Source organism: Zalophus californianus, chromosome 7 (assembly GCF_009762305.2).
Source record: "Zalophus californianus isolate mZalCal1 chromosome 7, mZalCal1.pri.v2, whole genome shotgun sequence".
Lineage (NCBI taxonomy): Eukaryota > Metazoa > Chordata > Mammalia > Carnivora > Otariidae > Zalophus > Zalophus californianus.
Genome location: NC_045601.1, coordinates 45,556,546 through 45,582,012, shown reverse-complemented (window position 1 = coordinate 45,582,012; position 25,467 = coordinate 45,556,546). Strand labels below are relative to the sequence as shown.

Here is a 25,467-nt window from a genome sequence, read left to right as displayed (position 1 = left end):
TAAATCCGTCTTTCAGGCTTGTCCAGCTAACTCTTTACTCCCTCCCTTCTTTCCTTTCTTTCTGACAATTCTTTGGTGCTTTCATTTATTCTACTTCTGTTTTTCCTTAGTTTGAAGCTGCATGGGCATTAACTAATATAGCGTCTGGAACTTTTCTGCATACCAAGGTAGTGATTGAAACTGGGGCTGTTCCAATTTTTATCAAACTTCTTAATTCAGAGCATGAAGATGTGCAAGAGCAGGTATGTTTCTAATTTGAATGGTTATATTTACTAGATTTTAATGTTCTCTTGAGAGTTGAATGTGCATTGCATTTGTTAAAATATAATAATTTCTCTTCAGTGTCAAATTAGAAGGAAGCCAGAATGAGCTATCTCAGGCATAATCCTGGGTTCACTGTAAGCGTGATCTCAGGTATCAGAAATTACTATTCTCGTGTATAAAAGACCATACTGAGACTCAGAAAGTTAGTAATTTACCCAAAGTCACAGTGAATGGCTGAACCAAGTTTTAAACCTGGGCTTGTCTGACTCCTTATTCTTTGCATGGGCACAGATTATTTTGTTTCTTTTTTTTTTTTTAAAGATTTTATTTATTTGAGAGAAAGAGAGAGAGCGCATGAAAGGGGGAGGGTCAGAGGGAGAAGCAGACTCCCTGCTGAGCAGGGAGCCCGATGCGGGACTCGATCCTGGGACTCCAGGATCATGACCTGAGCCGAAGGCAGTCGCCTAACCAACTGAGCCACCCAGGAGCTCTTGTTGTTTCTTTTTAAAATATCATATTATCTTCAATGGAACTGTTTTTAAATAGACATTATAAATTCTAATAGGGAAAATGTAATCACATATACTTTGTACCAATGAAATAAAATAAAATGTTTTGGTATTTTTGTTTTGAACTGTTTTTATGGCAAATTGATCTCTTGATCTACCATTCCATTCATCTGTTTAGTTTTATATATATTTTATATATATATATTCATCTGTTTTAGTTTTATATATATACACACGGAGTTTTTTCCCCCCACTTAATTGATATTGGGAGCCTTTTCTAATGGCATTATTTATTCTTCCAAGGAAATTTTACTGATTACTCATTATCTAGTCAGGTATGAACCATAATTTATTATCTATTCCTCCATTATATATTAGAGTTATTTCTAGCTTATTAATATTATGATGAACATCATTATCAGTCTGTATGTGTGTCTTGATTATTTCATTAGGAAAAGTGACTTTAACCCTGGTAAAAGAAAAATTTTTCACGTTCTTATTATGTATTTCAAAGTTGACCTCCAAAGAAGTTATACATACTAATTTCCCCACCAACAGAATGTTAGACTTCACAGGGTGAAAAATGTCATTACTTAAAAAGACTTTTCTTAAGGTGGCTCTGTGGCTTAGTTGGTTAAGGCGCCTGTCTTGTAAAAGATTTTTCTTAAAAAATAGAAAATAAACTTAGGCCTAGAGTAAAAATATGTTAAAAATATTAACTTTTTTTTTAAGATTTTATTTATTTATTCAACAGAGAGAGAGTGAGCAAAGTAGGCAGAGAGGCAGGCATAGGGAGAGGGAGAAGCAGGCTCTGCACTGAGCAGGGAGCCTGATGCGGGGCTCGATCCCAGGACCCTGAGATCATGACCTAAGCCAAATGAACTGACTGAGCCACCCAGGCGCCCCTATTAACTCATGTTTTAAATGTTAAAATTTTCCCAGTTGAAAAAGTAACTTATGTCTACTTTTGCACTTACTTGAAAAATTTGAAGCAAGAATATAATGAAATGATAATTTGCATAATTTGTCATTTTAATTGAAATTAAATAAGTGAATAATTCGATATTTTACCTAAATTATTTAAAAAATTATCATGAACCTGGACTAATTCTAAACTTATTTTCAGAGATCAATCCAAGCTAATTCTCGTAGTAGCTTTACTTCACTTTTCTATATTTTGTTTCTCCTTCCCTTCTGTTACAAATGAGTCCCTTCCCAGTGAGTGGATTACTTGGCATAGGAGCAAACCTCTAGAATAGGTAATTGCAAAATTCACTAAATTGATATTTTTGTCTCTCTGTGTAGATTTGGAGTAGACAGACTATCTCTTTGTTGAACAGAATAAACATTTCACTAGTATGTATTGAAAAAGTTTTAATGCCCTATCCTTCAGTTGGTTAAAAATACTAGTAAATGGTACTTTTAAACTTTCTTTACTGTCCTACTAGCATTTTTTTTAACATCTTGAAAACTGTTACTTTGTTCATTTTGTACTAAAATCTCATTCTTAAGAGAGAGCATCTTATTTAAGATATTGTAACAGAATATTTTTTTCTCATTTTTCTAAGGCTGTTTGGGCACTTGGTAATATTGCTGGTGACAATGCAGAATGCAGAGATTTTGTTTTGAATTGTGAAATACTTCCACCTCTTTTAGAGTAAGTACTTTATCACAATTAAATTGTGATAGTTTTGGAGAAGAAAACTATATATTCTACACTATAATTCTACATACACAATTATGTTCTTCAGTAGTGCTTTTAAATTTGGGGTATGTTTAGCTGTATCTGCAAGAGCAATAGCTTAAAAGTAGGTAAAGCAAACAAAAAAAATTCCAGTTTTATCGTTTGTTTTTTATATTTTCTTAAGCCATACATAACAGTGTTTATTGTGTACTTGATGCTTAGTGTGCTGAAATAATAATTCTACAAAATAAGAATATGTAGTAGTTTTTAGAAGAATAAAAATTTAAGTTCTGCTAAAGAAGGGAATCTTTAGTACATGAACAGATGATATATTTAGGATATCAGGTTTTTGTATTTGATGTTGAAATGTTCAGAGAACAAAGATCATAAGACATTTTTCTTTTGGAATTAGAATTAAATATTTATCTAGTAGTTTCTTTTTCGAATACATTACACACTTTTTAAAAAAACAGTTACCCTATAATGTAAGGACCTTTACGGAAAATACGTAAAATTATTTGAAAGGTAGATTTCCTTTATTCATCTTTGTTATCATTCACTAAGAGGATCTTTTTTTTTAGACTAGATGCCACTGGCAAGTAGTGAAAAAGAAAAAACTAATTGAGGAGATGGTTAAAAGGAAAATTTTATCATTTCTACACTATTAGCCATTCTCTTCAAGCTGAAGAATTGAAAGGAAGAATAAATTTTTAGTTACGAGTTTGCAGAAGATATTTTATTCTTCCAGAGAGAGTAACTTTCCATGGAGCAAGTGATTTCACAGCATTTCACTCAACTAACATTAAATACTTAACTATGTGCAGGCCACTGAACCACTTGCTATAATGTCATTAACTTTGGGCTTATTCAAAGTTAATGTTCCAAAGTATTTGAAAATTTAGCTGAGCTGTAAAAGAAAATACTGATTTAGAGTTCAATATCAGAGTTATTTTGAAATTCATACTATTAAAAGTATCTCTTAAATTTTCAATTTGAGATTTTTCTGGCCTGATTATATGGTTCATAGATTAACTGAGCACTTTGTTTCTTTTTACTTTTGCTCTCTGTCTCATTTTCTTATTTGTTAATATCTCAAGTTAGTAATGGTTTCTGAAATAGTAAGCATTTATTAGTTCTAATTCCTTTAAATGTTCTAAGGAGTTTTAATCATGACCAAAGAAACCAAACTAAAAAATAAAGCTCTAATGGAGAAAAAAGTACTCAGCTATGTCATGCTAGTTATAAATATAATAAATTTCAGAAAATGAGTAGGCTTAAAAAGTTAGAAAACTTAAAAGTTTCATTAACAAATTGAGAAAAGTAGTAAAAAAGAAATTATGTCAACTTAGCTACCAGATGCTCTCACTTTAGTTGGGCAAAAGGAAGAAAGTTATTGGCTTTTATTAAGATTATGGATTATCTGTTGTTCACATTGAAATTCACATTTTAGTTATTGCTTAAGTAAATGTAAAACTTCCATTAATGTATGGTTTTATCAATTCTGTTTGAGTGAGTTTTAATTTGTTTTATTCTACTTCATTGGATTCTCAGTAAATATAACTGCAGTAAATGTAAATCTCTCAGCAAATGTAAATCTTTTACTGTCGATTTCATATACTGACACATTTGTTTTTTAATTTAATTTGACTTTAATTTATATAATAACCTCATTAATACAGATAAAGAACAGTATACAACACAGCTTGGCCAACTACAGTCCTCAGGCCAAATCTGGCCTGCTTCCTGTTTTGTAAATTAAGTTTTATTGGAACACAATCACTCCCATTTGCTCACTTAATGTCTACGGTTGCTTTCTTGCTACATAAGTAGAGTTGAATAGTTGCTACAGAGAAAGGCCTGCAAAGTCTAAAATATTTACTGAAAAAGTTTCTCAACCCCTGATATAGAAAGTCAATGTAATTATTTTATTTCTAAATGAGTTATGGTTTTAGGAGACTTCAAAGAGTATAGGAAAACCTGTAGAACAGATTTTTTTTGTATATGGTAAAATATACATAACATAAAATTTATCATTTTAACTATTTTAAAATGTACAGTTCACTGGCATTAAACAGTGTTTTGTACCTATCACCACTATCTAGTTCCAGAACTTTTAACACTCCAACAGAAACCCCAATACCTATTAAGATGGCATGTCCCATTTCCTCCTAGCCCCAGCTCTTGGAAACCACTAATCTGCTATCAGTGGATTTGCCTATTCTGGATATTTCATATCAATGGAATCATACATTATGTGACCTTTTGTATCTGGCTTCTTTCACTTAGTGTATTGTTTTCAAAGTTCATCCATATTATAACATGTATAAGTACTTCATTATTTTTATGGCTGAATAACATTCTGTTCACCCAGTCATCAGTTGATGGTCATTTATTTTCCACCTCTTGATTAAATAGTATTCCTCTGAACATTCAAGTACAAGATTTTGTTTGAACAGTACTTTTTAATTCTTTTTAGGTATATACCTATGAAAAGAATTGCTGGGTTGTATGCATTTCTATCTTTAACTTTTTAGGAACCACCAAACTATTTTCCATAGCAGCAGCACCATTTTACATTCCCACCAGCAATGTATGAGAGTTTCAGTTTTTCCACATTCTCATCAGCACTTGTTATGTTATTCTGATTTAAGCCACCCTTGTAGGTGTGAGGTGGTATCTCATTTTGCTTTGATTTGCATTGAACATCTTTTCATGGGTTTGTTGGCTATATCTATATCTTCTTTGGAGAAATATCTATTAAGTCTTTTGAATAATTTTTAATTCAGTTACTTGTTTTTTGTTGCTGTGTTGTAAGAATTCTTCATATATTCTGAATACATTCTTATCAGGGTAATGATTTACAATTTTTTTTTTTTGCATTTTCTGGGCTGTCTTCACTCTTGATAGTGTCCATTCAGTCACAAAAGTTTTTAATTTTGATGAAATCCAATTTATATATTTTTTTCCTTTTGTTGCTTATGCTTTTGGTGTTGTATGTGAGAAACCATTGCCAAATCTAAGGTCATGAATATTTGCTCTTATGTTTTCTTCAAAAAGTCTTATAGTCTTTGCATCTTTGATGCATTTTGGGTTAATTTTTTTAAATGATACGAGGGCATTTGCTTATCACAGCATAATTTGTTGAAGAGAGTATTCTTTCCTCATTGGCACAATATTGTTTTGATTACTTACAGTAACTTTGTGGTAAATTTTGAAATCAGAACGTGTGAGTCCTTCAGTTTTATTTTTTTGGTCAAGATTGTTTTAGCTATTGGGGTGCCTGGGTGGCTCAGTCACTTAAGTGTCTGACTCTTGATTTCAGCTCAGGTCATGATCTCATGGGTTGTGATTAAGCCCCGCATTGGGCTCCGTGCTCAGTGGGAGTCTGCTTGAGATTCTCTCTCACCCTCTGTCTTCCTCACCCACTCCTTCTGCCCCTCCCCCTGCTCATGTATGCTCGCTCTCTCTTTCTTTCTCTCAAATAAATAAATTTTTTTTTTTTAAGATTTTTATTTATTTAGTTGACAGAGACAGAGCCAGCAAGAGAGGGAACACAAGCAAGGGGAGTGGGAGAGGGAGAAGCAGGCTTCCCTCTGAGCAGGGAGCCGGATGCTGGGCTTGATCCCAGGACCCTGGGATCATGACTTGAGCCTCAGGCAGACACTTAACTACTGAGCTACCCAGGCACCCCTCAAATAAATGTTGTTTTTTTTTTTTAAAAAAGATTGTTTTAGCTATTCAGGGCTCCTTGCAATTCCATATGAATTAGTTTTCAGAGTACAGAATTGGTTAAACTTATTCCTAAGTGTTTTATTCTTTTGATGCTATTTTAGATGAAATTTTTTTTGACTTGTTCATTGATAGTGTATAGCCATATAGTTGGTTTTTGTGTTTTAATCTTGTAGCTTGCACCTTTGTTGAATTCATTTATTAGCACTAATGGGGTTTTGTTGTGGATTTTCTCTATATAAGATCATGTCATCTGTGAATAGTAACAGTTTCAGTTATTGCTTTCTAGTTTGGATGCCTTTATTTCTTTTTCTTGCCTAATTGCTCTGACTAGAGCTTCTAGTTCAGTGTTGCATAACAGGGCAAAAGCAGGTATCTTCATCTTGTTTCTGATCTTGAGTAAAAGCTTTCACTCTCACCATTGAATATGTTGTTAGCTGCAGGTTTTTCATAAATGTTCTTTATCATGTTGAGGTAGTTTGCACCTATTCCTAGTTTGTTGATATTATGAAAGAGTGTTGGGTTCTGTTAAATGCTTTTTCTGCATCAGTTGACAGGATCGCATGTTTGTTTGTTTTTTCCCTTCATTCTTTTAATGTGTATTATATTATTTATTATTTGTACATTGAGCTATCTTTGTCTTCCTGGGGTAAATTCCATTAGGTCATAGTATATAACCCTTTTAATATGTTGCTGGATTAAATTTCCCTAGATTCTGTTAAAGATTTTTGCATGCGTATTTTTTAGAAATACTGGTCTGTACTTGTGATGTCTTTGGCTTTGGTATTAGGGTAATGCTGGCTCATAAAACAGGTGAGGAAGTGTTCTCTTCTATCTCTTGGGAGAGTTTGAGAAAGATTCATTTTTTCTCATGTTTTGTAGAATTTACCAGTGAAGCCATCTTGTGCTGGACTCTTCTTTATTGTGAAGTTTTTGATTACTGATCAATATCTTTAATTGTCGTAGGCCTATTCAGATTTTCTGTGTCTTCTTGAATCAGTTTGGTAGTTTATGTGTTTCTAATTGTTCATTTCTTCTGGGCTATTCAATTTGTTGGATTACTATTGCTCATAGTATTCTTTTATACTTGTATTCTTATTTCTGGAAAATCAGTAGTAATTCACTTTCTTTTTTTTTTTTTAGATTTTATTTATTTATTTCAGAGTGAGAGAGAGAGAGAACGCATGTGTGTACCTGTGCTTATTCTGGGGGTGGGGAGGGGGTAACAGAGGGAGAGGGACAAGCAGACTGAGTGCACAGCCCAATGTAGGGCTTAATCCCATGACCCTGCAATCATGACCCAAGCCAAAATCAAGAGTCAGACCCTCAACCGAGTCACCCAGGCGCCTGCCCCTCCCCACTTCCATTTCTTAAGTTTGAGTCTTTTTTCCTTTGTCAGTCTAAGTAAAGGTGTTAATTTTGTTGATTTTTTTTTTTCCCCCTAGAATCAACTTCTAGGTTAGTCATTTTCTCTAGTGTTTTTCTACTCTTTATTTCATTTATTCTTCTGCTCTTTATTATTTTCTTCCTTCTGCTAGCTTTGGGTTTAGTTTGCTCTAATTTCTGTAGTTTCTTCAGATGGACATTTAGGCTGTTGATTTGAGATCTTCTTTCTTAAATGTAGGTATTTACAGCTATAAATTTTTCTCTGAGCATTGCTTTCACTGTATCCCATTAAGTTTAAGTATGTTTGTTTTCATTTTCATTTATTTTAAAATATTTTCTAATTTCCTCATTTTTTTGTTTTGTTTTTTTGTTTTTACCCATTGGTTGTTTAAGAGTATGTTTTTTAAATTTCCACATATTTGTGAATTTTCCAGTTTTTCTTAATATTAGTGATTTTTAGTTTCACAGTGGTCAGAGAGGATACTTTGTGTGATTTCAGTCTTTTAAAATATATCAGATTTGCTCTATGATAGGTATATCCTGGAGAATGTTTAATGTGCACTTGAGAAGAATATGTATTCTGCCGTTACTGAGTTGAATGTTGTGTAGGGTGTCTTTTATATTTAGTTGGTTTATAATGTTCTTGAAGTCCTCTTTTTCTCTTACTGATCTTCTATCTAGGTGTTCTGTCCATCACTGAAAACAGTTTATTGAAGTTTCTAACTATGATTGTACAACTGTGTATTTCTCCCCTCAGGTCTGTCAATTTTTGTTTTGTATATTTTGCTGTGTTGTTACGTCTTCTAAGTTTATGAGTGTTAGAGCTTTGTGATGGGTTAACTTTTTTTTATCAATATATAATGTCCCTCTTTGTCTTTTAAAATAATTTTTGACTTGAAGTGTATTTGTCTTATACTACCCTGGCTCTCTTTGAGTTACTATTTGCATGGAATATCTTTTTCCATTCTTTCACTTTGAGCCTATTTATCTTCAAATCTAAAGTGAGTATCTTGTAGGGGCGCCTGGGTGGCTCAGTTGGTTAAGCATCTGACTACTGGTTTCAGCTCAGGTCATGATCTCATGGGTTGTGAGATTGAGCCCCATATGGGTCTCCATGCTCAGCAGGAAGTCTGCTTGAGATTCTTTCCCTTTCCCTCTGTCCCTCCCCTGCTTTTGCACACACTCTCTCCCTCTCTGTAAAATAAATAAATCTTTAAAAAAAAAGTAAAGTGAGTATCTTGTAGAGTGCATTATAGGTGGCTCATAGATTGTTGTTAGTTTATCTTGGGGTTTTTAAAAAATGTATTGTGCTGGTCACTGCCTTTTAAGTCAAGAATTTGATCCATTTACATTCAGTATAAATACTAGGAAGGACTTTTTTTTTTAAGATTTTATTTATTTATTTGACAGAGATAGAGAGCACAAGTAGGCAGAGCTGCAGGTAGAGGGAGAGGGAGAAGCAGGCACCCCACTGAGCAGGGAGCCTGATGTGGGGCTCAATCCCAGGACCCTGGGATCATGACTGGAGCTGAAGGCAGCCGCTTAACTGACTGAGCCACCCAGGCACTGCAAGGAAGGACTTTTGCCATTTTGTTGTTTTCTGTATGTTTTATATCCTTTTTGTTTCTTAATTCCTTATTATCTTCTTTTGTGTTTGATTTTTTTGGAGTAAGATATGGTATTTATTCCCTTCTCATTTCCTTTTCTCTATATTTTTTAGTTATTAATGATTAGTCCAGCGAGTACAGTTAACATCTAAAACTTACAGTAATCTTGTTTGAATTAATACCAATTTAGTTGCAATATTTTGAAAAAACTCTGCTCCTGTACATCTCTGTCCTACCTCTTTTAAGTTGTTGTCAAAAATAACATTATATGGTGCATGCCAATTAAGATAGATTTATAATTATTGCTTTATGTATTTGTCTTTTAAATCACAGAAAAAAAGAAAAATTACAAATCAAAATTACCACCTTTTATATTTATCAAATATCGTTATTTTTAACAGTGTTCTTTATTTTTTCTTCTGGTTTTGAGTTATTGTTTATTGTCCTTTCACTTCAGCCTAAAGGACTCCTTTTAGTTGTTCTTGTAAAGCAGATCTACTGGTGTTGAGTTTTTCCGCCTTTGTTGTTCTGGGAATCTTTTACTTTCTTTTTGATATTTTGAAGGATAGTTTTGCAGGATATAGAATTTCTTAAGTGACAGCTTTTTCTTTTAGCAGTTTAAATATAATCTCGTTGCCTTCTGTTCTCCATGGTTTCTTTTCAAAAATTTTTTTATAGATCTGATTTATTTATTAGGCAGAGGGAGAGAGAGAGTGAGAGTGAGAGCACCAGCAGGGGGAGGGGCAGAGGGAGAGAGAGAAGCAGGCTCCCTGCTGAGTAAGGAGCCTGACATGGGACTCAATCCCAGGACCCAGGGATCATGACCTGAGTCAAAGGCAGGTGCTTAACCAACTGAGCCACCCAGGCGCCTTTCCATGGTTTTTGATGAGAATTCATCTGTTGATCTTAATGAAAGAGTTCCCAGTAAGACAAAGCAAAAGAAAGCCCTTTGCATCCATCCTTCCGGCAGCACCCACACAGATCAAAACAAACACAATTCCTTGGAAACAAGTTTCCTTAGCTCCTTTTTGGAACCAGGAACTCACGGTGGGAATTCTAGCTTGCTTCTTCAAGACTGCTGCCAGACTTGGGAGGGAGTAGGTCAAGGGTAAATTATACTGCCTGAAATCTCTCCTACCACACTGCAGCCCTTTCCTAGTTAACAGTTTTCTCAGTTACTATAAACTTTTGACTGTCTTTGAGAGTTTTGATAAAGTTGATTCTGACAAAGTTTACAAGTTTTTTTGGTTGTTTCTAGGGGGGGGACAGGCTGCCAGAGTTACTGTCTCCACCATTTTTGCTGAGGTTACTACAGAATAGGGATTTCTTTTTTAAAACCTAGTTTCTCTATACTTGTAAGAGGTTGCAGATCAAAAATGCAGTCTGTTCAAAACAAACATCTCTTCTCAGTAGCTGATCTTCATTCAATTTGACCCTGTATTCCTTACTTCCTGAAACATATTATTTTCATGGTTAAAAAAATGTAATCTAATACTCTTTTTGTTTTATTTTTTTATGCTTTCTTTTTTTTTAATTTTATTATGTTTAATGTTAGTCAACATACATCATTAGTTTTTGATGTGGTGATCCACGATCCATTGTTTTCATATAACACCCAGTGCTCCTCCATGCAGTACGTGCCGTCCTCAATACCCATCACCTGGCTAACCAATCCCCCCTCCCCTCTCCCCTCTAAAACCCTGTTTGTTTCTCAGAGTCCATAGTCTCTCATGGTTCATCTCTCCCTCCGATTTCCCCCCCTTCATTTTTCCCTTCCTTCTAATGTCCTCCAGGCTATTCCTTATGTTCCACAAATAAGTGAAACCATATGATAATTGACTTTCTCTGCTTGGCTTATTTCACTTAGCATAATCTCCTCCAGGCCCATCCATGTTGATGTAAAAGTTGGGTATTCATCCTTTCTGATGGCTGAGTAATATTCCATTGTATATATGGACCACATCTTCTTTATCCATTCATCTGTTGAAGGGCATCTCGGCTCTTTCCACAGTTTGGCTATTGCAGACATTGCGGCTATGAACATTGGGGTGCATGTGGCCCTTCTTTTCACTACATCTGTGTCTTTGAGGTAAATACCCAAGAGTGCAATTGCTGGGTCATAGGGTAGCTGTATTTTTAAATTTTTGAGGAAACTCTACACTGTTTTCCAAAGTGGCTGTACCAACTTGCATTCCCACCAACAGTGTAAGAGGGTTCCCCTTTCTCCACAACCTCTCCAACATTTGTTGTTTCTTTCCCTGTCCATTTTTGCCATTTTAACTGGTATAAAGTGGTATCTCAATGTGGTTTTGATTTGAATTTCCCTGATGGCTAATGATGAACATTTTTTCATGTGTCTGTTAGCCATTTGTATGTCTTCTTCAGAGAAGTGTCTTTTCATATCTTCTGCCTGTTTTTTGACTTGATTATTTGTTTTTTGGGTGTTGAGTTTGAGAAGTTCTTTATAGGTCTTGGATACCAGCCCTTTATCTGTAGTGTCATTTGCAAATATCTTCTCCCATTCTGTGGGTTGCCTCTTTGTTTTGTTGACTGTTTCATTTGCTGTGCAGAAGCTTTTTATCTTGATGAAGTCCCAAAAGTTCATTTTTGCTTTTGTTTCACTAGCTTTTGGAGATGTATCTTGAAAGAAGTTGCTGTGGGCGATGTCAAAGAGGTCACTGCCTATGTTTTCCTCTAGGATTTTGATGGATTCCTGTCTCACATTGAGGTCTTTCATCCATTTTGAGTTTATCTTTGTGTATGGTGTTAGAGAATGGTCGAGTTTCATTCTTCTGCATGTGGCTGTCCAATTTTCCCAGCACCATTTATTGAAGAGACTGTCTTTTTTCCATTGCATGTTTTTTCCTGCTTTGTCGAAGATTGTTTGACCATAGAGTTGAGGGTCCATATCTGGGCCCTCTGTTCTGTTCCATTGGTCTATATGTTTTTGTGACAGTGCCATGCTGTCTTGGTGATCACAGCTTTGTAATATAGCTTGAAATCAGGCAACGTGATGCTGCCCCCAGTTTTGTTTTTCTTTTTCAACATCTCCTTGGTGATTCGGGGTCTTTTCTGATTCCATACAAATTTAGGATTGTTTGTTCCAGCACTTTGAAAAATGTCATTGGAATTTTGATCGGGATGGCATCAAAGGTATAGATTGCTCTGGGTAGCATAGATATTTTAACAATGTTTATTCTTCCGATCCATGAGTATGGAATGTTTTTCCATCTTTTTGTGTCTTCTTCAATTTCTTTCATGAGTGTTTTGTAGTTCCTAGAGTATAGATCCTTTACCTCTTTGGTTAGGTTTATTTCGAGGTATCTAATGGTTTTTGGTGCTATTGTAAAGGGAATTGTTTCTCTAATTTCTCTTTCTACAGTTGTATTCTTAGTGTATAAGAAAGCAACTGATTTCTGTGCATTGATTTTGTATCCTGCCACATTACTGAATTGCTGTATGAGTTCTAGTAATTTGGGGGTGGAGTCTTTTGGGTTTTCCATATAAAGTATCATGTTGTCTGTGAAAAGAGAGAGTTTGACCTCTTCTTTGCCAATTTGAATATCTTTTATTTCTTTTTGTTGTCTGATTGCTGTTGCTAGGACTTCTAGTACTATGTTGAACAATAGTGGTGAGAGTGGGCATCCTTGACGTGTTCCTGATCTTAAGGGAAAGGCTCTCAGCTTTTCCCCATTGAGGATGATATTCGCTGTGGGTTTTTTATAGATGGATTTTATGAACTTGAGGAATGTTCCCTCTATCTCTATACTCTGAAGAGTTTTAATCAGGAAAGGATGTTGTATTTTGTCAAATGCTTTTTCTGCATCAATTGAGAGGACCATATGGTTCTTCTCCCTACTCTTATTAATGTGATCTATCACACTGATTGATTTGCGAATGTTGAACCACCCTTGCATCCCGGGGATTAATCCCACTTGGTCGTGGTGGATGATCCTTTTAATGTATTGTTGGATCCTATTGGCTAGGATTTTGTTGAGGATTTTGGAATGTATATTCATCACGGTTATCAGTCTGAAATTCTCCTTTTTGATGGGGTCTTTGCCTGGTTTGGGGATTAAGGTAATGCTGGCCTCATAGAATGAGTTTGGAAGTTTTCCTTCTGTTTCTATTTTTTGAAACAGCTTCAGTAGAATAGGTATTATTTCTTTGAATGTTTGGTAGAATTCCCCAGGGAATCCAACAGGCCCTGGACTCTTGTTTTTTGGGAGGTTTTTGATCACTGCTTCAATCTCGTTAGTGGTTATTGGCCTATTCAGGTTGTCAATTTCTTCCTGTTTCAGTCTTGGCAGCTTATAGGTTTCCAGGAAGGCATCCATTTTATCCAGATTGCTCAGTTTATTGGCATATAGTTGTTGATAATAATTTCTAATAATTGTTTCAATTTCCTTGGTGTTAGTTGTGATCTGTCCCCTTTCAATCATAATTTTATTGATTTGGGTCCTTTCTCTTTTCTTTTGGATAAGTCTGGCCAGTGGTTTATCAATCTTATTCTTTCAAAGAACCAACTTCTAGTTTTGTTGATCTGATCTACTGTGTTTCTGGTTTCTAATTCATTGATCTCTGCTCTAATCTTAATTATTTCTCTTCTAATGCATGGCTTAGGCAGCATTTGTTGCTTTTTCTCTAGTTCTTTAAGGTGTAGAGTTAGTTGGTGAATTCGGGATTTTTCTATTTTTTTGAGTGAGGCTTGGATGGCTATGTATTTCCCCTAGGACCGCCTTTGCAGTATCCCATAGGTTTTGGACCAATGTGTTTTCATTCTCAGTGACTTCCATGAATTGTTTAAGTTCTTCTTTGATTTCCTGGTTGACCCAAACATTCTTGAGCAGAGTGGCCTTTAGCTTCCAAGTGTTTGAATTTCTGCCAAATTTTTTCTTGTGATTGAGTTCCAGTTTTAAAGCATTGTGGTCTGAGAATATGCAGGAAATAATCTCAATCTTTTGGTATCGGTTGAGACCTGATTTGTGACCCAGTATATGGTCTATTCTGGAGAAAGTTCCATGTGCACTCGAGAAGAATGAGTATTCTGTTGTTTTAGGGTGGAATGTTCTGTATATATCATTGAGGTCCATCTGGTCCAGTGTATCATTCAAAGCTTTTGTTTCCCCATTCAGTTTTTGCTTAGATGATCTGTCCATTGCTGAGAGTGGAGTATTGAGGTCTACAATTAACGTATTGTTATCAATATGACTATTTTGGTTAAGTTGGCTTATGTAGATGGCTGCTCCCATGTTGGGGGCATAGATATTTACAATTGTTAGATCTTCTTGTTGGATAGACCCTTTGAGAATGATATAGTGTCCTTCTGTGTCTCTAACTACAGACTTTAGTTTAAAATCTAATTTGTCTGATATAAGAATTGCTACCCCAGCTTTCTTTTGAGGTCCGCTGGCATGGAAGATGGATCTCCATCCCTTCACTTTCAGTCTGGATGTATCTTTAGGTTCAAAATGAGTCTCTTGTAGACAGCATATGGATGGGTCCTGTCTTTTTATCCAGTCTACAACCCTGTGCCATTTTATGGGAGCATTTAGGCCATTCACGTTGAGAGTGCTTATTAAAAGATACGAATTAATTGTCTTTATGTTGCCTGTGAAGACGTTGTTTTTATAGATTGTTCCTGTAAATTTCTGTTGTATATCACTCTTGGGGTCTTTCTCCTTTTATAGAACCCCCCCTTAATCTTTCTTGCAGGGCCAGCTTAGTGGTCACATATTCTTTCAGTTTCTCCTGGTCTTGGAAGCTCTGCATCTCTCCATCCATTCTAAATGACAGCCTTGCCGGATAAAGTATTCTTGGCTGCATGTTTTTCTCATTTAGTACCCTAAATATGTCTTGTCAGGCCTTTCTGGCTCGCCAGGTCTCCGTGGATAGGTGTGACATTATTCTGATGTTCCTCCCTCTGTACGTAAGCAATCTCTTCCCCCTAACTGCCCTTAAGATGGTTTCCTTGGTTCTAAGATTTGCGAGTTTTACTATTACATGCTGGGGTGTTGGCCTGTTTTCCTTGATCTTGGGAGGGGTCCTCTCTGCCTCTAGGACGCGAATGTTTGTTTCATTCCCCAGATTAGGGAAGTTCTCAGCTACAATTTGCTCAAATACATCTCCTAGTCCTCTCTCTCCACTCCCTCTGGGATTCCAATTATTCTGACATTGGAACGCTTCATGGTGTCACTTATTTCTCTGATTCTATTTTCATGCATTCTGAGTTGTTTTTCCCTGGCCTCCTCTTTTCCCTTTTTATCTATTATATTGTCTTCCAGGTCGCTTATTCGTTCTTCTGCCTCAGTTACCCTAGCTGTTAGATTATATAAATTGGATTGGATCTCATTGATAGCATTTTTTAGTTCTGCCAACTCAGCTTTCATTTCTGCCCTTACGGACTCTGTGTTGCCGTTAATTGATTTCTCCATTCTAGCTATTGTCTTCACAGTTGCTAGCCTGAATTCCATCTCCAACATCTTGGTTATATCTGCATCCATTTGTAAATCTGGGGCATAAGTCATAATCTCTGAATCTTTTCTATTTTGGGGGTTCCTCCTCCCAGTCATTCTGTTGATGGGTGGTTGAGGGAATGTATAGAGTCCAAATCATTGACCAGAACCCAAGCAAGATGCACCTGTTTTCTAGGGACCTTAGGGTTGCTGGCCTTTTGTTTTCCCAGCCTGTCTTCTTGGGGAGGGGCCTGCCATGCTGTTACTCAGGTAACCTTGTTTGGGCAGAGTTGCCCTCCCCCCTGTGGCGGGGAATGGGCTCAGTGGGAATCAGGTTTTTGGGGCTTTTGTTCTCTGTTGGCTTTCCCTGGTGGCTTTCCACGACTCTTCTGAGAGTCAGAGCAGAAGAGACCGTTTCCAATCCTCTGCCTCAGAGCAGAGAGACCGCAGTCTGTTCTTCAGTGAGCTCTCTAGGCCACACTGTCTCTGTTTCTGTCTGTGCTGCTATAAACTGCAGCGTCCTGTGTTGTGCACCCCTCTGCAGCGCTCCCAGTCCTGCCTCCAGCTTGGGGTACGTCTCTGCCCTTTGTGCTTATAAAACCACCAGCCACTCCCAGTTTGCCTGCGTGACCCCGCTGCTCCTGGTTTCTGCTCCGCGGGCTGCCCTAAAGTCCTTTCTCCGCCGCTACTGGTCTGCCAGTCTGTGCCCCGTCCCCAGTGCGTGAGGCTGTAGCTCACTGGCGGTGTAGGATCCCCACGGCCCGGGTCCCTCCCGCTGCCATTTATCCTCCAATATCTTCCTGTGGAATTACGACTCCCTGCTTCATACCTCGAAACCAACTGCCCGCGATATTCTGTTTGTGGAGGTCCAGATCTTCTTACATCTCAGGCTGATTTCATGGGTGCTCAGAGTGGTCTGGTAGATATCCAGCTCAATTCCGGGGACCAGTTGAAATAGGGTCCCCTACTCCTCCACCATCTTTTCTTCTCTCTCCCAGAATCCTAATACTCTTTTTAAAGTATATAGAAATAATTTTAAGCATCAAACCCAGTATTTTGTATCTTTTCTTTTTTTTAACTGAGATAATTTGTCCTTAATTTGTAATGCTGAGGCTACTTTTGGGAAGACTTTATGCATTTTCTTTTCTGCTCCTCTAAAGCCCCAGTGTAAAGATTTCATATTCAAAATTGCACTATCTGTTACTTTATATTGTGACTTAAAACAATAAATCTGTCAAGGTTTAAAAAAAATATACAGAAGCAGATAAGTCAGTTTTCCATGACACCCTTTCGTTTGAATATGTTTTATGTCTTCTAAGGATCCATTCAGATCATAGATTCAGAATTTTAAAAATAAAGCAGTGTTTTATATATATATGTATATATATATAAAATTGCTAAATATATATTTATATATATTTATAATGATTTTTTTAAATTACATTTCCTACTTTACCACGTTGACTATGTTATAAAATATATTGAGAATTTTTATATTTTATGATAATAAAATAGCTAAAAAGAAGAAATGAATGTAAAGTGACAATTTTCTTTTTTCTATTTTTTTTTTTTTTTTGGCAGGTTATTAACAAATTCAAACAGACTTACAACAACCAGAAATGCTGTATGGGCTCTCTCAAATTTATGTAGAGGCAAAAACCCTCCTCCAAACTTTAGTAAGGTATGAGTAAAATATACAAATTAAGGAATCTATATACATAAACTTTTAATTAAGTCTCCTTATAATAGACTTTCAGAGATTGAAGGAACTTTATGCCGTTTTTTAGCAATTATTTTCTTTATTGACTAGACAATATTTGCACATATACAAAGTCTAGAGATATACAATAGAAAGGAAGTTTCCCTTCTCCTCTTACTTTACCTCATGATTGCCTCTCGGCAACCATTGTCACTTGATGTTTATGTATGTTAGTGTTGACTTTAGAAATCTTCTAGTCTTGTTCTTCTCATTTATATCCTATAAATGAAATTGAAGCTCCCAAAAAGGTTAAGGTAATTCATCCAGGTCCACTATTAGTTGTAAAATTGGAAAAGTAATTAGTCCACAGTGGCTTGTGCTTTCCCAGTGTACTTTTTATCTGTTTAGAATATCTTTTTCCCCATCTGCTCATATTCTGCTAAAAGAATAGATTATTAATAAGTTTCCAATCTAGTTCTATTTTCTTACCAATAAGATGTTAAAAAGATAGAATAGAGGTAAATTTCTGGGCTACCATTATACTTCTTTTGAATTCAGTATCTTTGAATGAAAGAGGAACTTTGTAGCACTAAGAAGAGCTCAAAATCTGGTGAGGATTTAGTGATACAGTTTCTGTGGGCAAAAAATAATAAATTCCTAATTGAAAAATATGCATGAGTTGGTATGCCTTCTCATTTATACTTTTACCATTCCAGTTTGAAAAATGCATGATCATTTTTGCCACGTTTCATCTGAACCACCAACAGGACTTTAAAATCTCATTAGTACCATCATCTGTTGATCTTTTACCACACCCATAGCATGTTATGTGTTCAATCATAATTCATAAAATTTTTCCATAACCATCCATGCCTATTCTATTCCATGTTTATTGACAAGTACATAATATGACTAAGAAGCTAGTTTAAAGCATTGTAAAGTATGTTAAAAATAAAAGAGGGAACAAAATTTATTTTTTTAAAGACTTGTATTTATTAGAGAGAGAGAAGAGAAAAGGCACACATGCCCTTGGGGGGGGAGGGGCTGGGGGAGAGAATCTCAAGCAGACTCCCTGCTGACCATGCCTCCCTCCCTCTGCCCCAGTGCAGGGCTTGATCTCATGACCCATGAAATCATGACCTGAGCCAAAATCAAGAGTCAGATGCTTAACTTACTGAGCCACCTCAGGCGCCCCCAAAATTATTGTTTTAATCAGAAATTTGGTTTAATAGATAAATATCTTAGAAAAGTTTTGAGTAAACTATATACCACTGCTCCCTAAGGAAGCAAGTTATGAAATAATATTGCAGCAATGGCCTTAGTTAGTTTAAAAGAATTTTTTATAACTGTCACTTTAATAGTAGAAGGATAAGGGATGAGTATTTGAACTGGGTATAATACAAGGAAAAGAATATTTATGTGGTACACAAGTACCCCTCAATGACCTTTTTTTTTTAAACATTCTATATAAAATCATCATTTAGCAATGATTATTATAGAATTGAAAGGAAAAAAATGTTCATATTTTGTCTGAGGAGATAATAAGGGTCAATTCAACTCATGATGGTGAATCCTTCACCAGCTATTTGTAGGTTTAAACTTGCATATGTAGAATTGGCTTGCTAATTGTATATAGATTCATGGTTTTAGCAATTATAGTAATTTCTTTATTTTACCTCTTAAAAAATGGTATGGGATAACTGTTTTGATTGAGTTTTTACTCAGTGAACTTTGGTTTATGCATTGCTTTTCATTTTAAATTTCTTTAAAATACATTCCTTTTAAGAATTTGGAGGTTTTTACCCTTTGCTTTTAAAATAGTGTGCATCTCTATGTGTATATGTTGAGATAATAATTATGTGATAATAGTTGTAAATATATAATTAGTTTAAAATGCCATATTTCATTTTTCTTTTTTTTCTACTTAGTAATAGTGTTGGAATTTTTTTTAGGCATTGTTAAATTTTGAGATCTTTTTGTGTAATTATATTACATGGTTTTTTAAGACTTCTTTAGCCATAGACAAGCAGTAAAGATTTTTTTAAATTTTTATAATAACAATCATCTACTTTATTATAAAGGACTCATTTTTAAAAACTGTCTTATAGAGATGCTTTTCCTGAAGAATTGCTTATTTGAAAAAAACTGAAATTTATAAAATTTATAATTTGTAAAACTGGTAGTCTAAACCACAATTTTCTAAGCTTCCTTTTAAAAAATGATTGCCTTTATGAGATATCTAATGGAACATTAAGGACTTTGAGAAGTTATATGAATCTTGAGAAGCCATGTGGTTATCTTAATTTCAGGTCAATTCACATTTATAATGGTAGATATTACTTTAATAGCTGGCAAAAAAAGAAAGGATTTTTCAGTTAGGAGACTGTTTTTTATTTTCTCTTCCATCCTACCTCTGCTTCCTTCTCCATCCTCACTCTCAGTTTATGACCCTGCTTCTTCACTGAGAAAATTGAAGCACTCTGAAGAGAACTTCCATAGATTACTACCATCATTACATTTGCCATCTTGTCATCATTTGTACTACTATACATTCCTGTCATTGTTGGTTACTTTAGCCACGCTTCTTTATAAAGTCAGTTCATTTGTTTGGACACTACATAGCTTTCTGTTTTCCCATTTAGGGTCATTGCTCCAGGTCCATCACTCCTTTCCTCTCCAACATTAGTAATTGTTTTACTCTCTCCTACATCATTCTCAATACTATAAAAATATACTGTTATTTCTCTCATATTAAATCTTTTCTTAGTCCCTGAAAGCCCTGTTAGTTCCCATGTTTATTTCCACCCCATTTCTTTGCTTCCTTTTATAGCAAAATTCCTCATTTGTCTATTCTCATTGTCTACTCTCTCTCCTTTCATTCTTGTTGAATCCTCTCCAGTCAGAATTTTCCCTCAGTCACTGCACTGAATCTGCTTTCACTAAGGGCACATGTGTCTTCACATTGTGAAATCCAGGGGTCAGTGTTTAGACCTCATCTTAAATGACTTGCTGCATCACAGTGGTGATTTCTCAGTCTTCATCTTACCTGAGCTATTGCCTTCATATGACATATTTGATCACTCCCTCTTCCTATGTAATTTTTTTCCACTTGGTTTTCAGGCCACTACTCTCTTAAGTTTTCCTTCTACCTCAGTGATTGCTTCTTCTCAGTTTCATGTATTAGTTCCTCTTCTCTTTTTTCCTACTAAAGTTGAGAGTACAAAGTGAATGGTTTTGGCTTTTTCTTATCTTTATCTGCATTCAATTCCTTATTGATATTGCCCATTCTGTGACTTTAAATGTCATCCACATGCCAGCAACTTCCAGATTTCAGTGCTTGGCTCAGATCTTCTTTTTAACTCCAAACTCAGCATCTTTATTTGGATATCTAATAGACATCTTAAACCTAACATATTTAAAATGTAATTCCTGTTCTTTTCCCCCAGAACCTTCTGTACCAACAGTCTTTCCTATCAGTTAATAGAATTTCATCTTCCATTATTAAATGAGGTGCTTTAACATTTTTTGCCTGCTTTCTCTTTTATCTCATTCTCTACATTCACTGCATCAGTAAATCCTGTTGGCTCTACTTCTGAAGTATATTCAGGTAGGGGTTCCTCTAGCCAAATTTGGTACTATTTGAGGATCAAGATGAATTAAGGAAAGGAAATACTTTTTTTTTTTTAAGATTTTATTTTTTTGTTTGACACAGGGAGAGACAGCACAAGCAGGAGGAGTGGCAGGCGGAGGGAGAGGGAGAAGCAGGCTCCCTGTGTGGGACTCGATCCCGGGACCCTGAGATCATGACCTGAGCCTTAACAACTGAGCCACCCAGGCACCCCAGATTCTTTTTATTCAATGTATTAAAAGTATTTCCTTTCCTTGGGGGTGCCTGGGTGTCTCAGTTGTTAAGCGTCTGCGTTCGGCTCAGGTCATGATCCCAGGGTCCCGGGATCGAGTCCCACATCAGGCTCCCTGCTCAGCAGGGAATCTGTTTCTCCCTCTACCTGCTGCTTCCCCTGCTTGTGTGTGCACGCACTCTCTTCTCTCTGACAAATAAATAAAATCTAAAAAAAAAAAAAAAAAGAATCTGTGAGTCTATCCTAATACTAAAAATGGGGAAAGAAAGCTCTTTTTAACAGAAGAATCCCAATTAATACTTGTAGAAGGACTTCATATTAGAAAAGTCATTTACCATGCTAATATGACATATTTGATGTGTCACAGTTTGTTACTGTGCTATTTAGCAATATGGTACTTACCCAAGGAATAGGACATAGTATGTGTACAAAAAGACCTGTACAAAAATGTTTATGAGAGCTTTATTCATAATCACCAAAAATTGGAAACAGCCCAAACGTACAATAGCTGGTGTATAGATAAACAAATTATGTTTCATTCGTATGATGGAATATAACTCAACAATATAAAAGAAGAAGCTACTGGTACATGCAACAACATGAGTGAATTTCACAAGAATTAAGCTAAACAAAAGAAGCCACACACAAATGCTATATCTTGTATATTTTGTTAATATAATATTTTGGAAAAGACAAAACTATAGAAACAAAATCAGATCAGTGATTGCCTGAAAGGGACAGGAGGGTAGTTTTAAAGACGATAGAAATATTCTGTATCTTGATTGGGTGGTAGCTGTACAACTGAATGTATTTGTCAAAACTCTCATTAGAACTGTACACCTAAAAAGAATTATTTTTACTGTAATTTATTCTTCAATAAACCTGATTTTTTTAAGATACTAGTGAGATATAACAAGTAAATGCAGTGTTTACTGATTAGATCATGGATTGAAATTAAAATATTTAAATTTGCTTTAGACCTTAGATAATACTATTGTACCAATGAAAAAATTTTGGATGTGACAATAACAATGTCTTAAAAGAATGTAAAGAAATGCCATTTTTCTTAGGAGATACATGCTGAAGGATGTAGGGGTGAAGTATCATGTTAACATCTGCAGTTGGTTCTCAAATAGGCAGTAAATATATTTTATATGTATATATGTGTGTGTGTGTGTGTATATGCATATTTCCCATTTCATCTCACAATGTTTTCAAAAGACATTTATTCAAGAATTGAGTTTTAATAAAATTAGTAATTTTTACTGCTTCTACAAGGTAATTCTTAAATAGGCACCCTCCCCCCTCCCCCCACTGGCCTCTTTGCAATTATGTGAACATAAAGAATACAAAGATCTGTGGTACATTTTGATACCACTGCCTTGATTTATGCTGAGTTTTACCCACCATTGCTTTTGTAACTTTAGTGCAAGTGTCAATAAAATGAAAAAGACCAATTATGTGTTAGTATAATTATGAAAATTTTGGCATTAAAGATTGCTTCCAAGGTTTCAAGAATCCTTCAGGGGTCCATGGACCACACTTTGAGAACCACTGGCCTACAATTTAATGCTTAATATCTACATAATTCCCTCATTTTCTTTAAGTGCTTGCTTATAAGTTACCTTTTCCATGAGCTGTACTCTGACTACCCTACATAATAATGTAATCTCTTACTACCCCAGCCACTGACCTCCACATTTTACTCCAATTTTTTCTTAGCATCTTTTAACATAATACATGTTTTTAAAAATTTATTACCTATTTAATTAAAAAAAAAATCTTTCTTTCACTAAAATATAAACTCCTTAGAGTTAGGAATCTTTGTCTCTTTTTGTTTACTTATGTGTTCCAAACTTACAGTGTAATTCACATTAATAGGGCTTAAGACTTTTGTTGGGTAAATTTTCTGTGATTTTCTATGAGAGATTTTATCATTCACATTTTTTTGGAAATTTTTATTTTTACAATCATATTTTCAAGAATTTTTTTTGTTCTTGATTGCTCATCTTTAGATAGACTTTTCTGTATAGGTGTTATAGCTTTTTTTATGGACCCAGCAAATTGATTTCCTGAGGATTTATAATTTTTTTGAAGTTTTCTTTTTTCTGGTGTCTCTGTTTCTTTGTATGTTTTTGTTTTGTTTGTGGTTTGTTTGTTTTAGTCCTTTTTTACTGGGAGATCTCCTCATATAATTTGTGATCCTGGGCACTCTGGACATACTTAGGAGGCAGACACTAAAAGCTAAATGGAAAATGGGTGTAGAGGTGGGTGTATAGACTTGTCCTTTCATGGGCTTCATTATAGAGTAAACGGGTGGCAGAACCATGTTTTCTTTGAGGAATTCAGAATTTCTATATGTTTTCTGAGACCATTCTGTTTCTCCAGAGACAGATTTTCCAGTCTCCTCCTGCGAAGTGAATAGATTGGGTTGAGGTGTAGAGTAGATAATACTACTGGAGATGTGGGAGCTGGGCATTGGAAGAGGACTAGAGGTTTTCATCAGTCAGTATGTAAACTTTTACTTAATCTCTGTGATTTCTGTTCTCATGTTTTATTTCAAACTTGTCTATGTCTGATACCCCAAGTTCAGTTTCTGTAGTTCACTTCTTGTTTTTCAGTTTCTCCTTAAAATAAACCTCTAGTCTTTTGTAGCATTGAGAATGTTAGACACCTACCTATAGTCTAACCTCTTTCTCATTTAGCTTTTTAAGCTTGCTTTCTTTCTGTTTTAGCATCATTGCTCTCCTGTGCCTTCTGTGATAGCTGGCACCTCTGATTCTTGAGGCCCTTTGGGGTGATGATTGGAGGATAAATTAGCTTTCTTCTTCTTCTTCTTTTTTTAAATTAGCTTTCTTCTTATTGGTAGTTCCCTCTGCAGGCATAGAGGTGTCACTTTTCTCTCCTCATTTATAATCCTGTCCCTGATATATTATGGGCATGATTACAGATGTCTGCTGCACTCCTCAGAGATCGAATTTGTATTTCTCTTTCTTTCCCTTGTTTCTGAGAAGACAGTGGCTCAGAAGTGTTTTTATTTTGCTCCCTTAAAACTAGAAATCTGTGATGCTTCATTTTTTAAATCAGTAAAAAGATATGGATCAGTATGCTGATTTTTTTAACTCAAAAATTTATATTTGCTTTAAAAAATGATTCTCACATTTCTCTGTTTGAGGAAGAGGAGGTCATTGGCAAGGGTGAAGGCATGTTTGTTCGGAAAGGATCCAGTTGTGCAGATTTGTTTTACTAACTTACAAGCATATCTTTTTGTAAGCAAACTGTTTTTTTTTTGTTCCTGGGCCCTGGGGTCATCCGTACAGAAGGGCCCAGCAGAGAAGAGAGATAAGTATTTTCAGAAGGTTATAGTTTATGTACTGGCAATCTTTAAAATAGAGGTAAAGAGAAAATTCATCTTAAGTACTAGAACCTTAAAAAAGCTGTCATTACTCTTTATTTGTGGCACATCTAAATTTAGTATACAGCTCTTATCTGAGGGATACTTTAGGTTGCTGATTAAAAAAAAAACAACTTGGGGTGTTTGGGTGGCTCAGTTGGTTAAGCGTCTGCCTTTGGCTCAGGCCATGATCTCAGGGTCCTGGGATCGAGCCCCATAGCGGGCTCCCTGCTGCTTCTCCCTCTGCCTCTGCCTGCTGCTCCCCCTGATTGTGCCCTTTCTCTTTCTTTCTCTGTCAAATAAATAAATAAAAATCTTAAAAAAAAAAACCTCTTAAAAAAAACTTTAAGGAATATAGAGTCAATACTGATCATGGCAATAAAAAGGGCGAACATCTCTGTGCTTACTATATGTCAGGTACTGTTCTAAGATGCTACATGCATTCTTACTAATTTAACAGTACTGTTTTATCCCTCTTTTATAAATGAAGAAATTGGGTTTCAGAGATGTTAGGTAATTTTCCCATGGTCATACAGCTAGTGAATCTACGACTGTCTGATTTGAGAAAGGAAGGATCATAGAATTTGTCTAATTCAGCCTTTGTTTCACAGATTTGGAAACTGAGTCTCAGAGAGGTGAAGTGATATGCTCATTTCACAACTAAGTAGTTGTAATATTAATGCTAGGGGGACTAAAACCTGTTGTCATGTATGTGGTTTTTCTTTTTTTGTAATTGAAGATTCAGGGTTTTGGTACATTAAGAAGTGCAGTTTATTAGTGACTTTCATTTAAAAACCCTTCAGATTTCTTTTTGTATTTTCTACACCTTTAGTCCTCAACTGATTATTAGATTTGTTTCCAATAATGTACATGTAATAAG

General features: G+C 35.5%; 1 protein-coding gene across 2 annotated transcripts in view; it reads left to right on the top strand.

Annotated features, from left to right (window-relative positions):
* Positions 1 to 25,467, top strand: part of KPNA5 (karyopherin subunit alpha 5) — a 52,678-nt gene that overhangs the window by 11,720 nt on the left and 15,491 nt on the right. The window contains exons 6-8 of one of the 2 annotated variants that reach the window (XM_027603495.2): positions 111 to 242; positions 2,342 to 2,430; positions 17,216 to 17,315. In XM_027603495.2, the coding sequence (XP_027459296.1) occupies positions 111 to 242; positions 2,342 to 2,430; positions 17,216 to 17,315 (321 nt within the window). The remainder of the gene's footprint in view (positions 1 to 110; positions 243 to 2,341; positions 2,431 to 17,215; positions 17,316 to 25,467) is intronic. The other variant, XM_027603497.2, reaches the window with a different exon arrangement.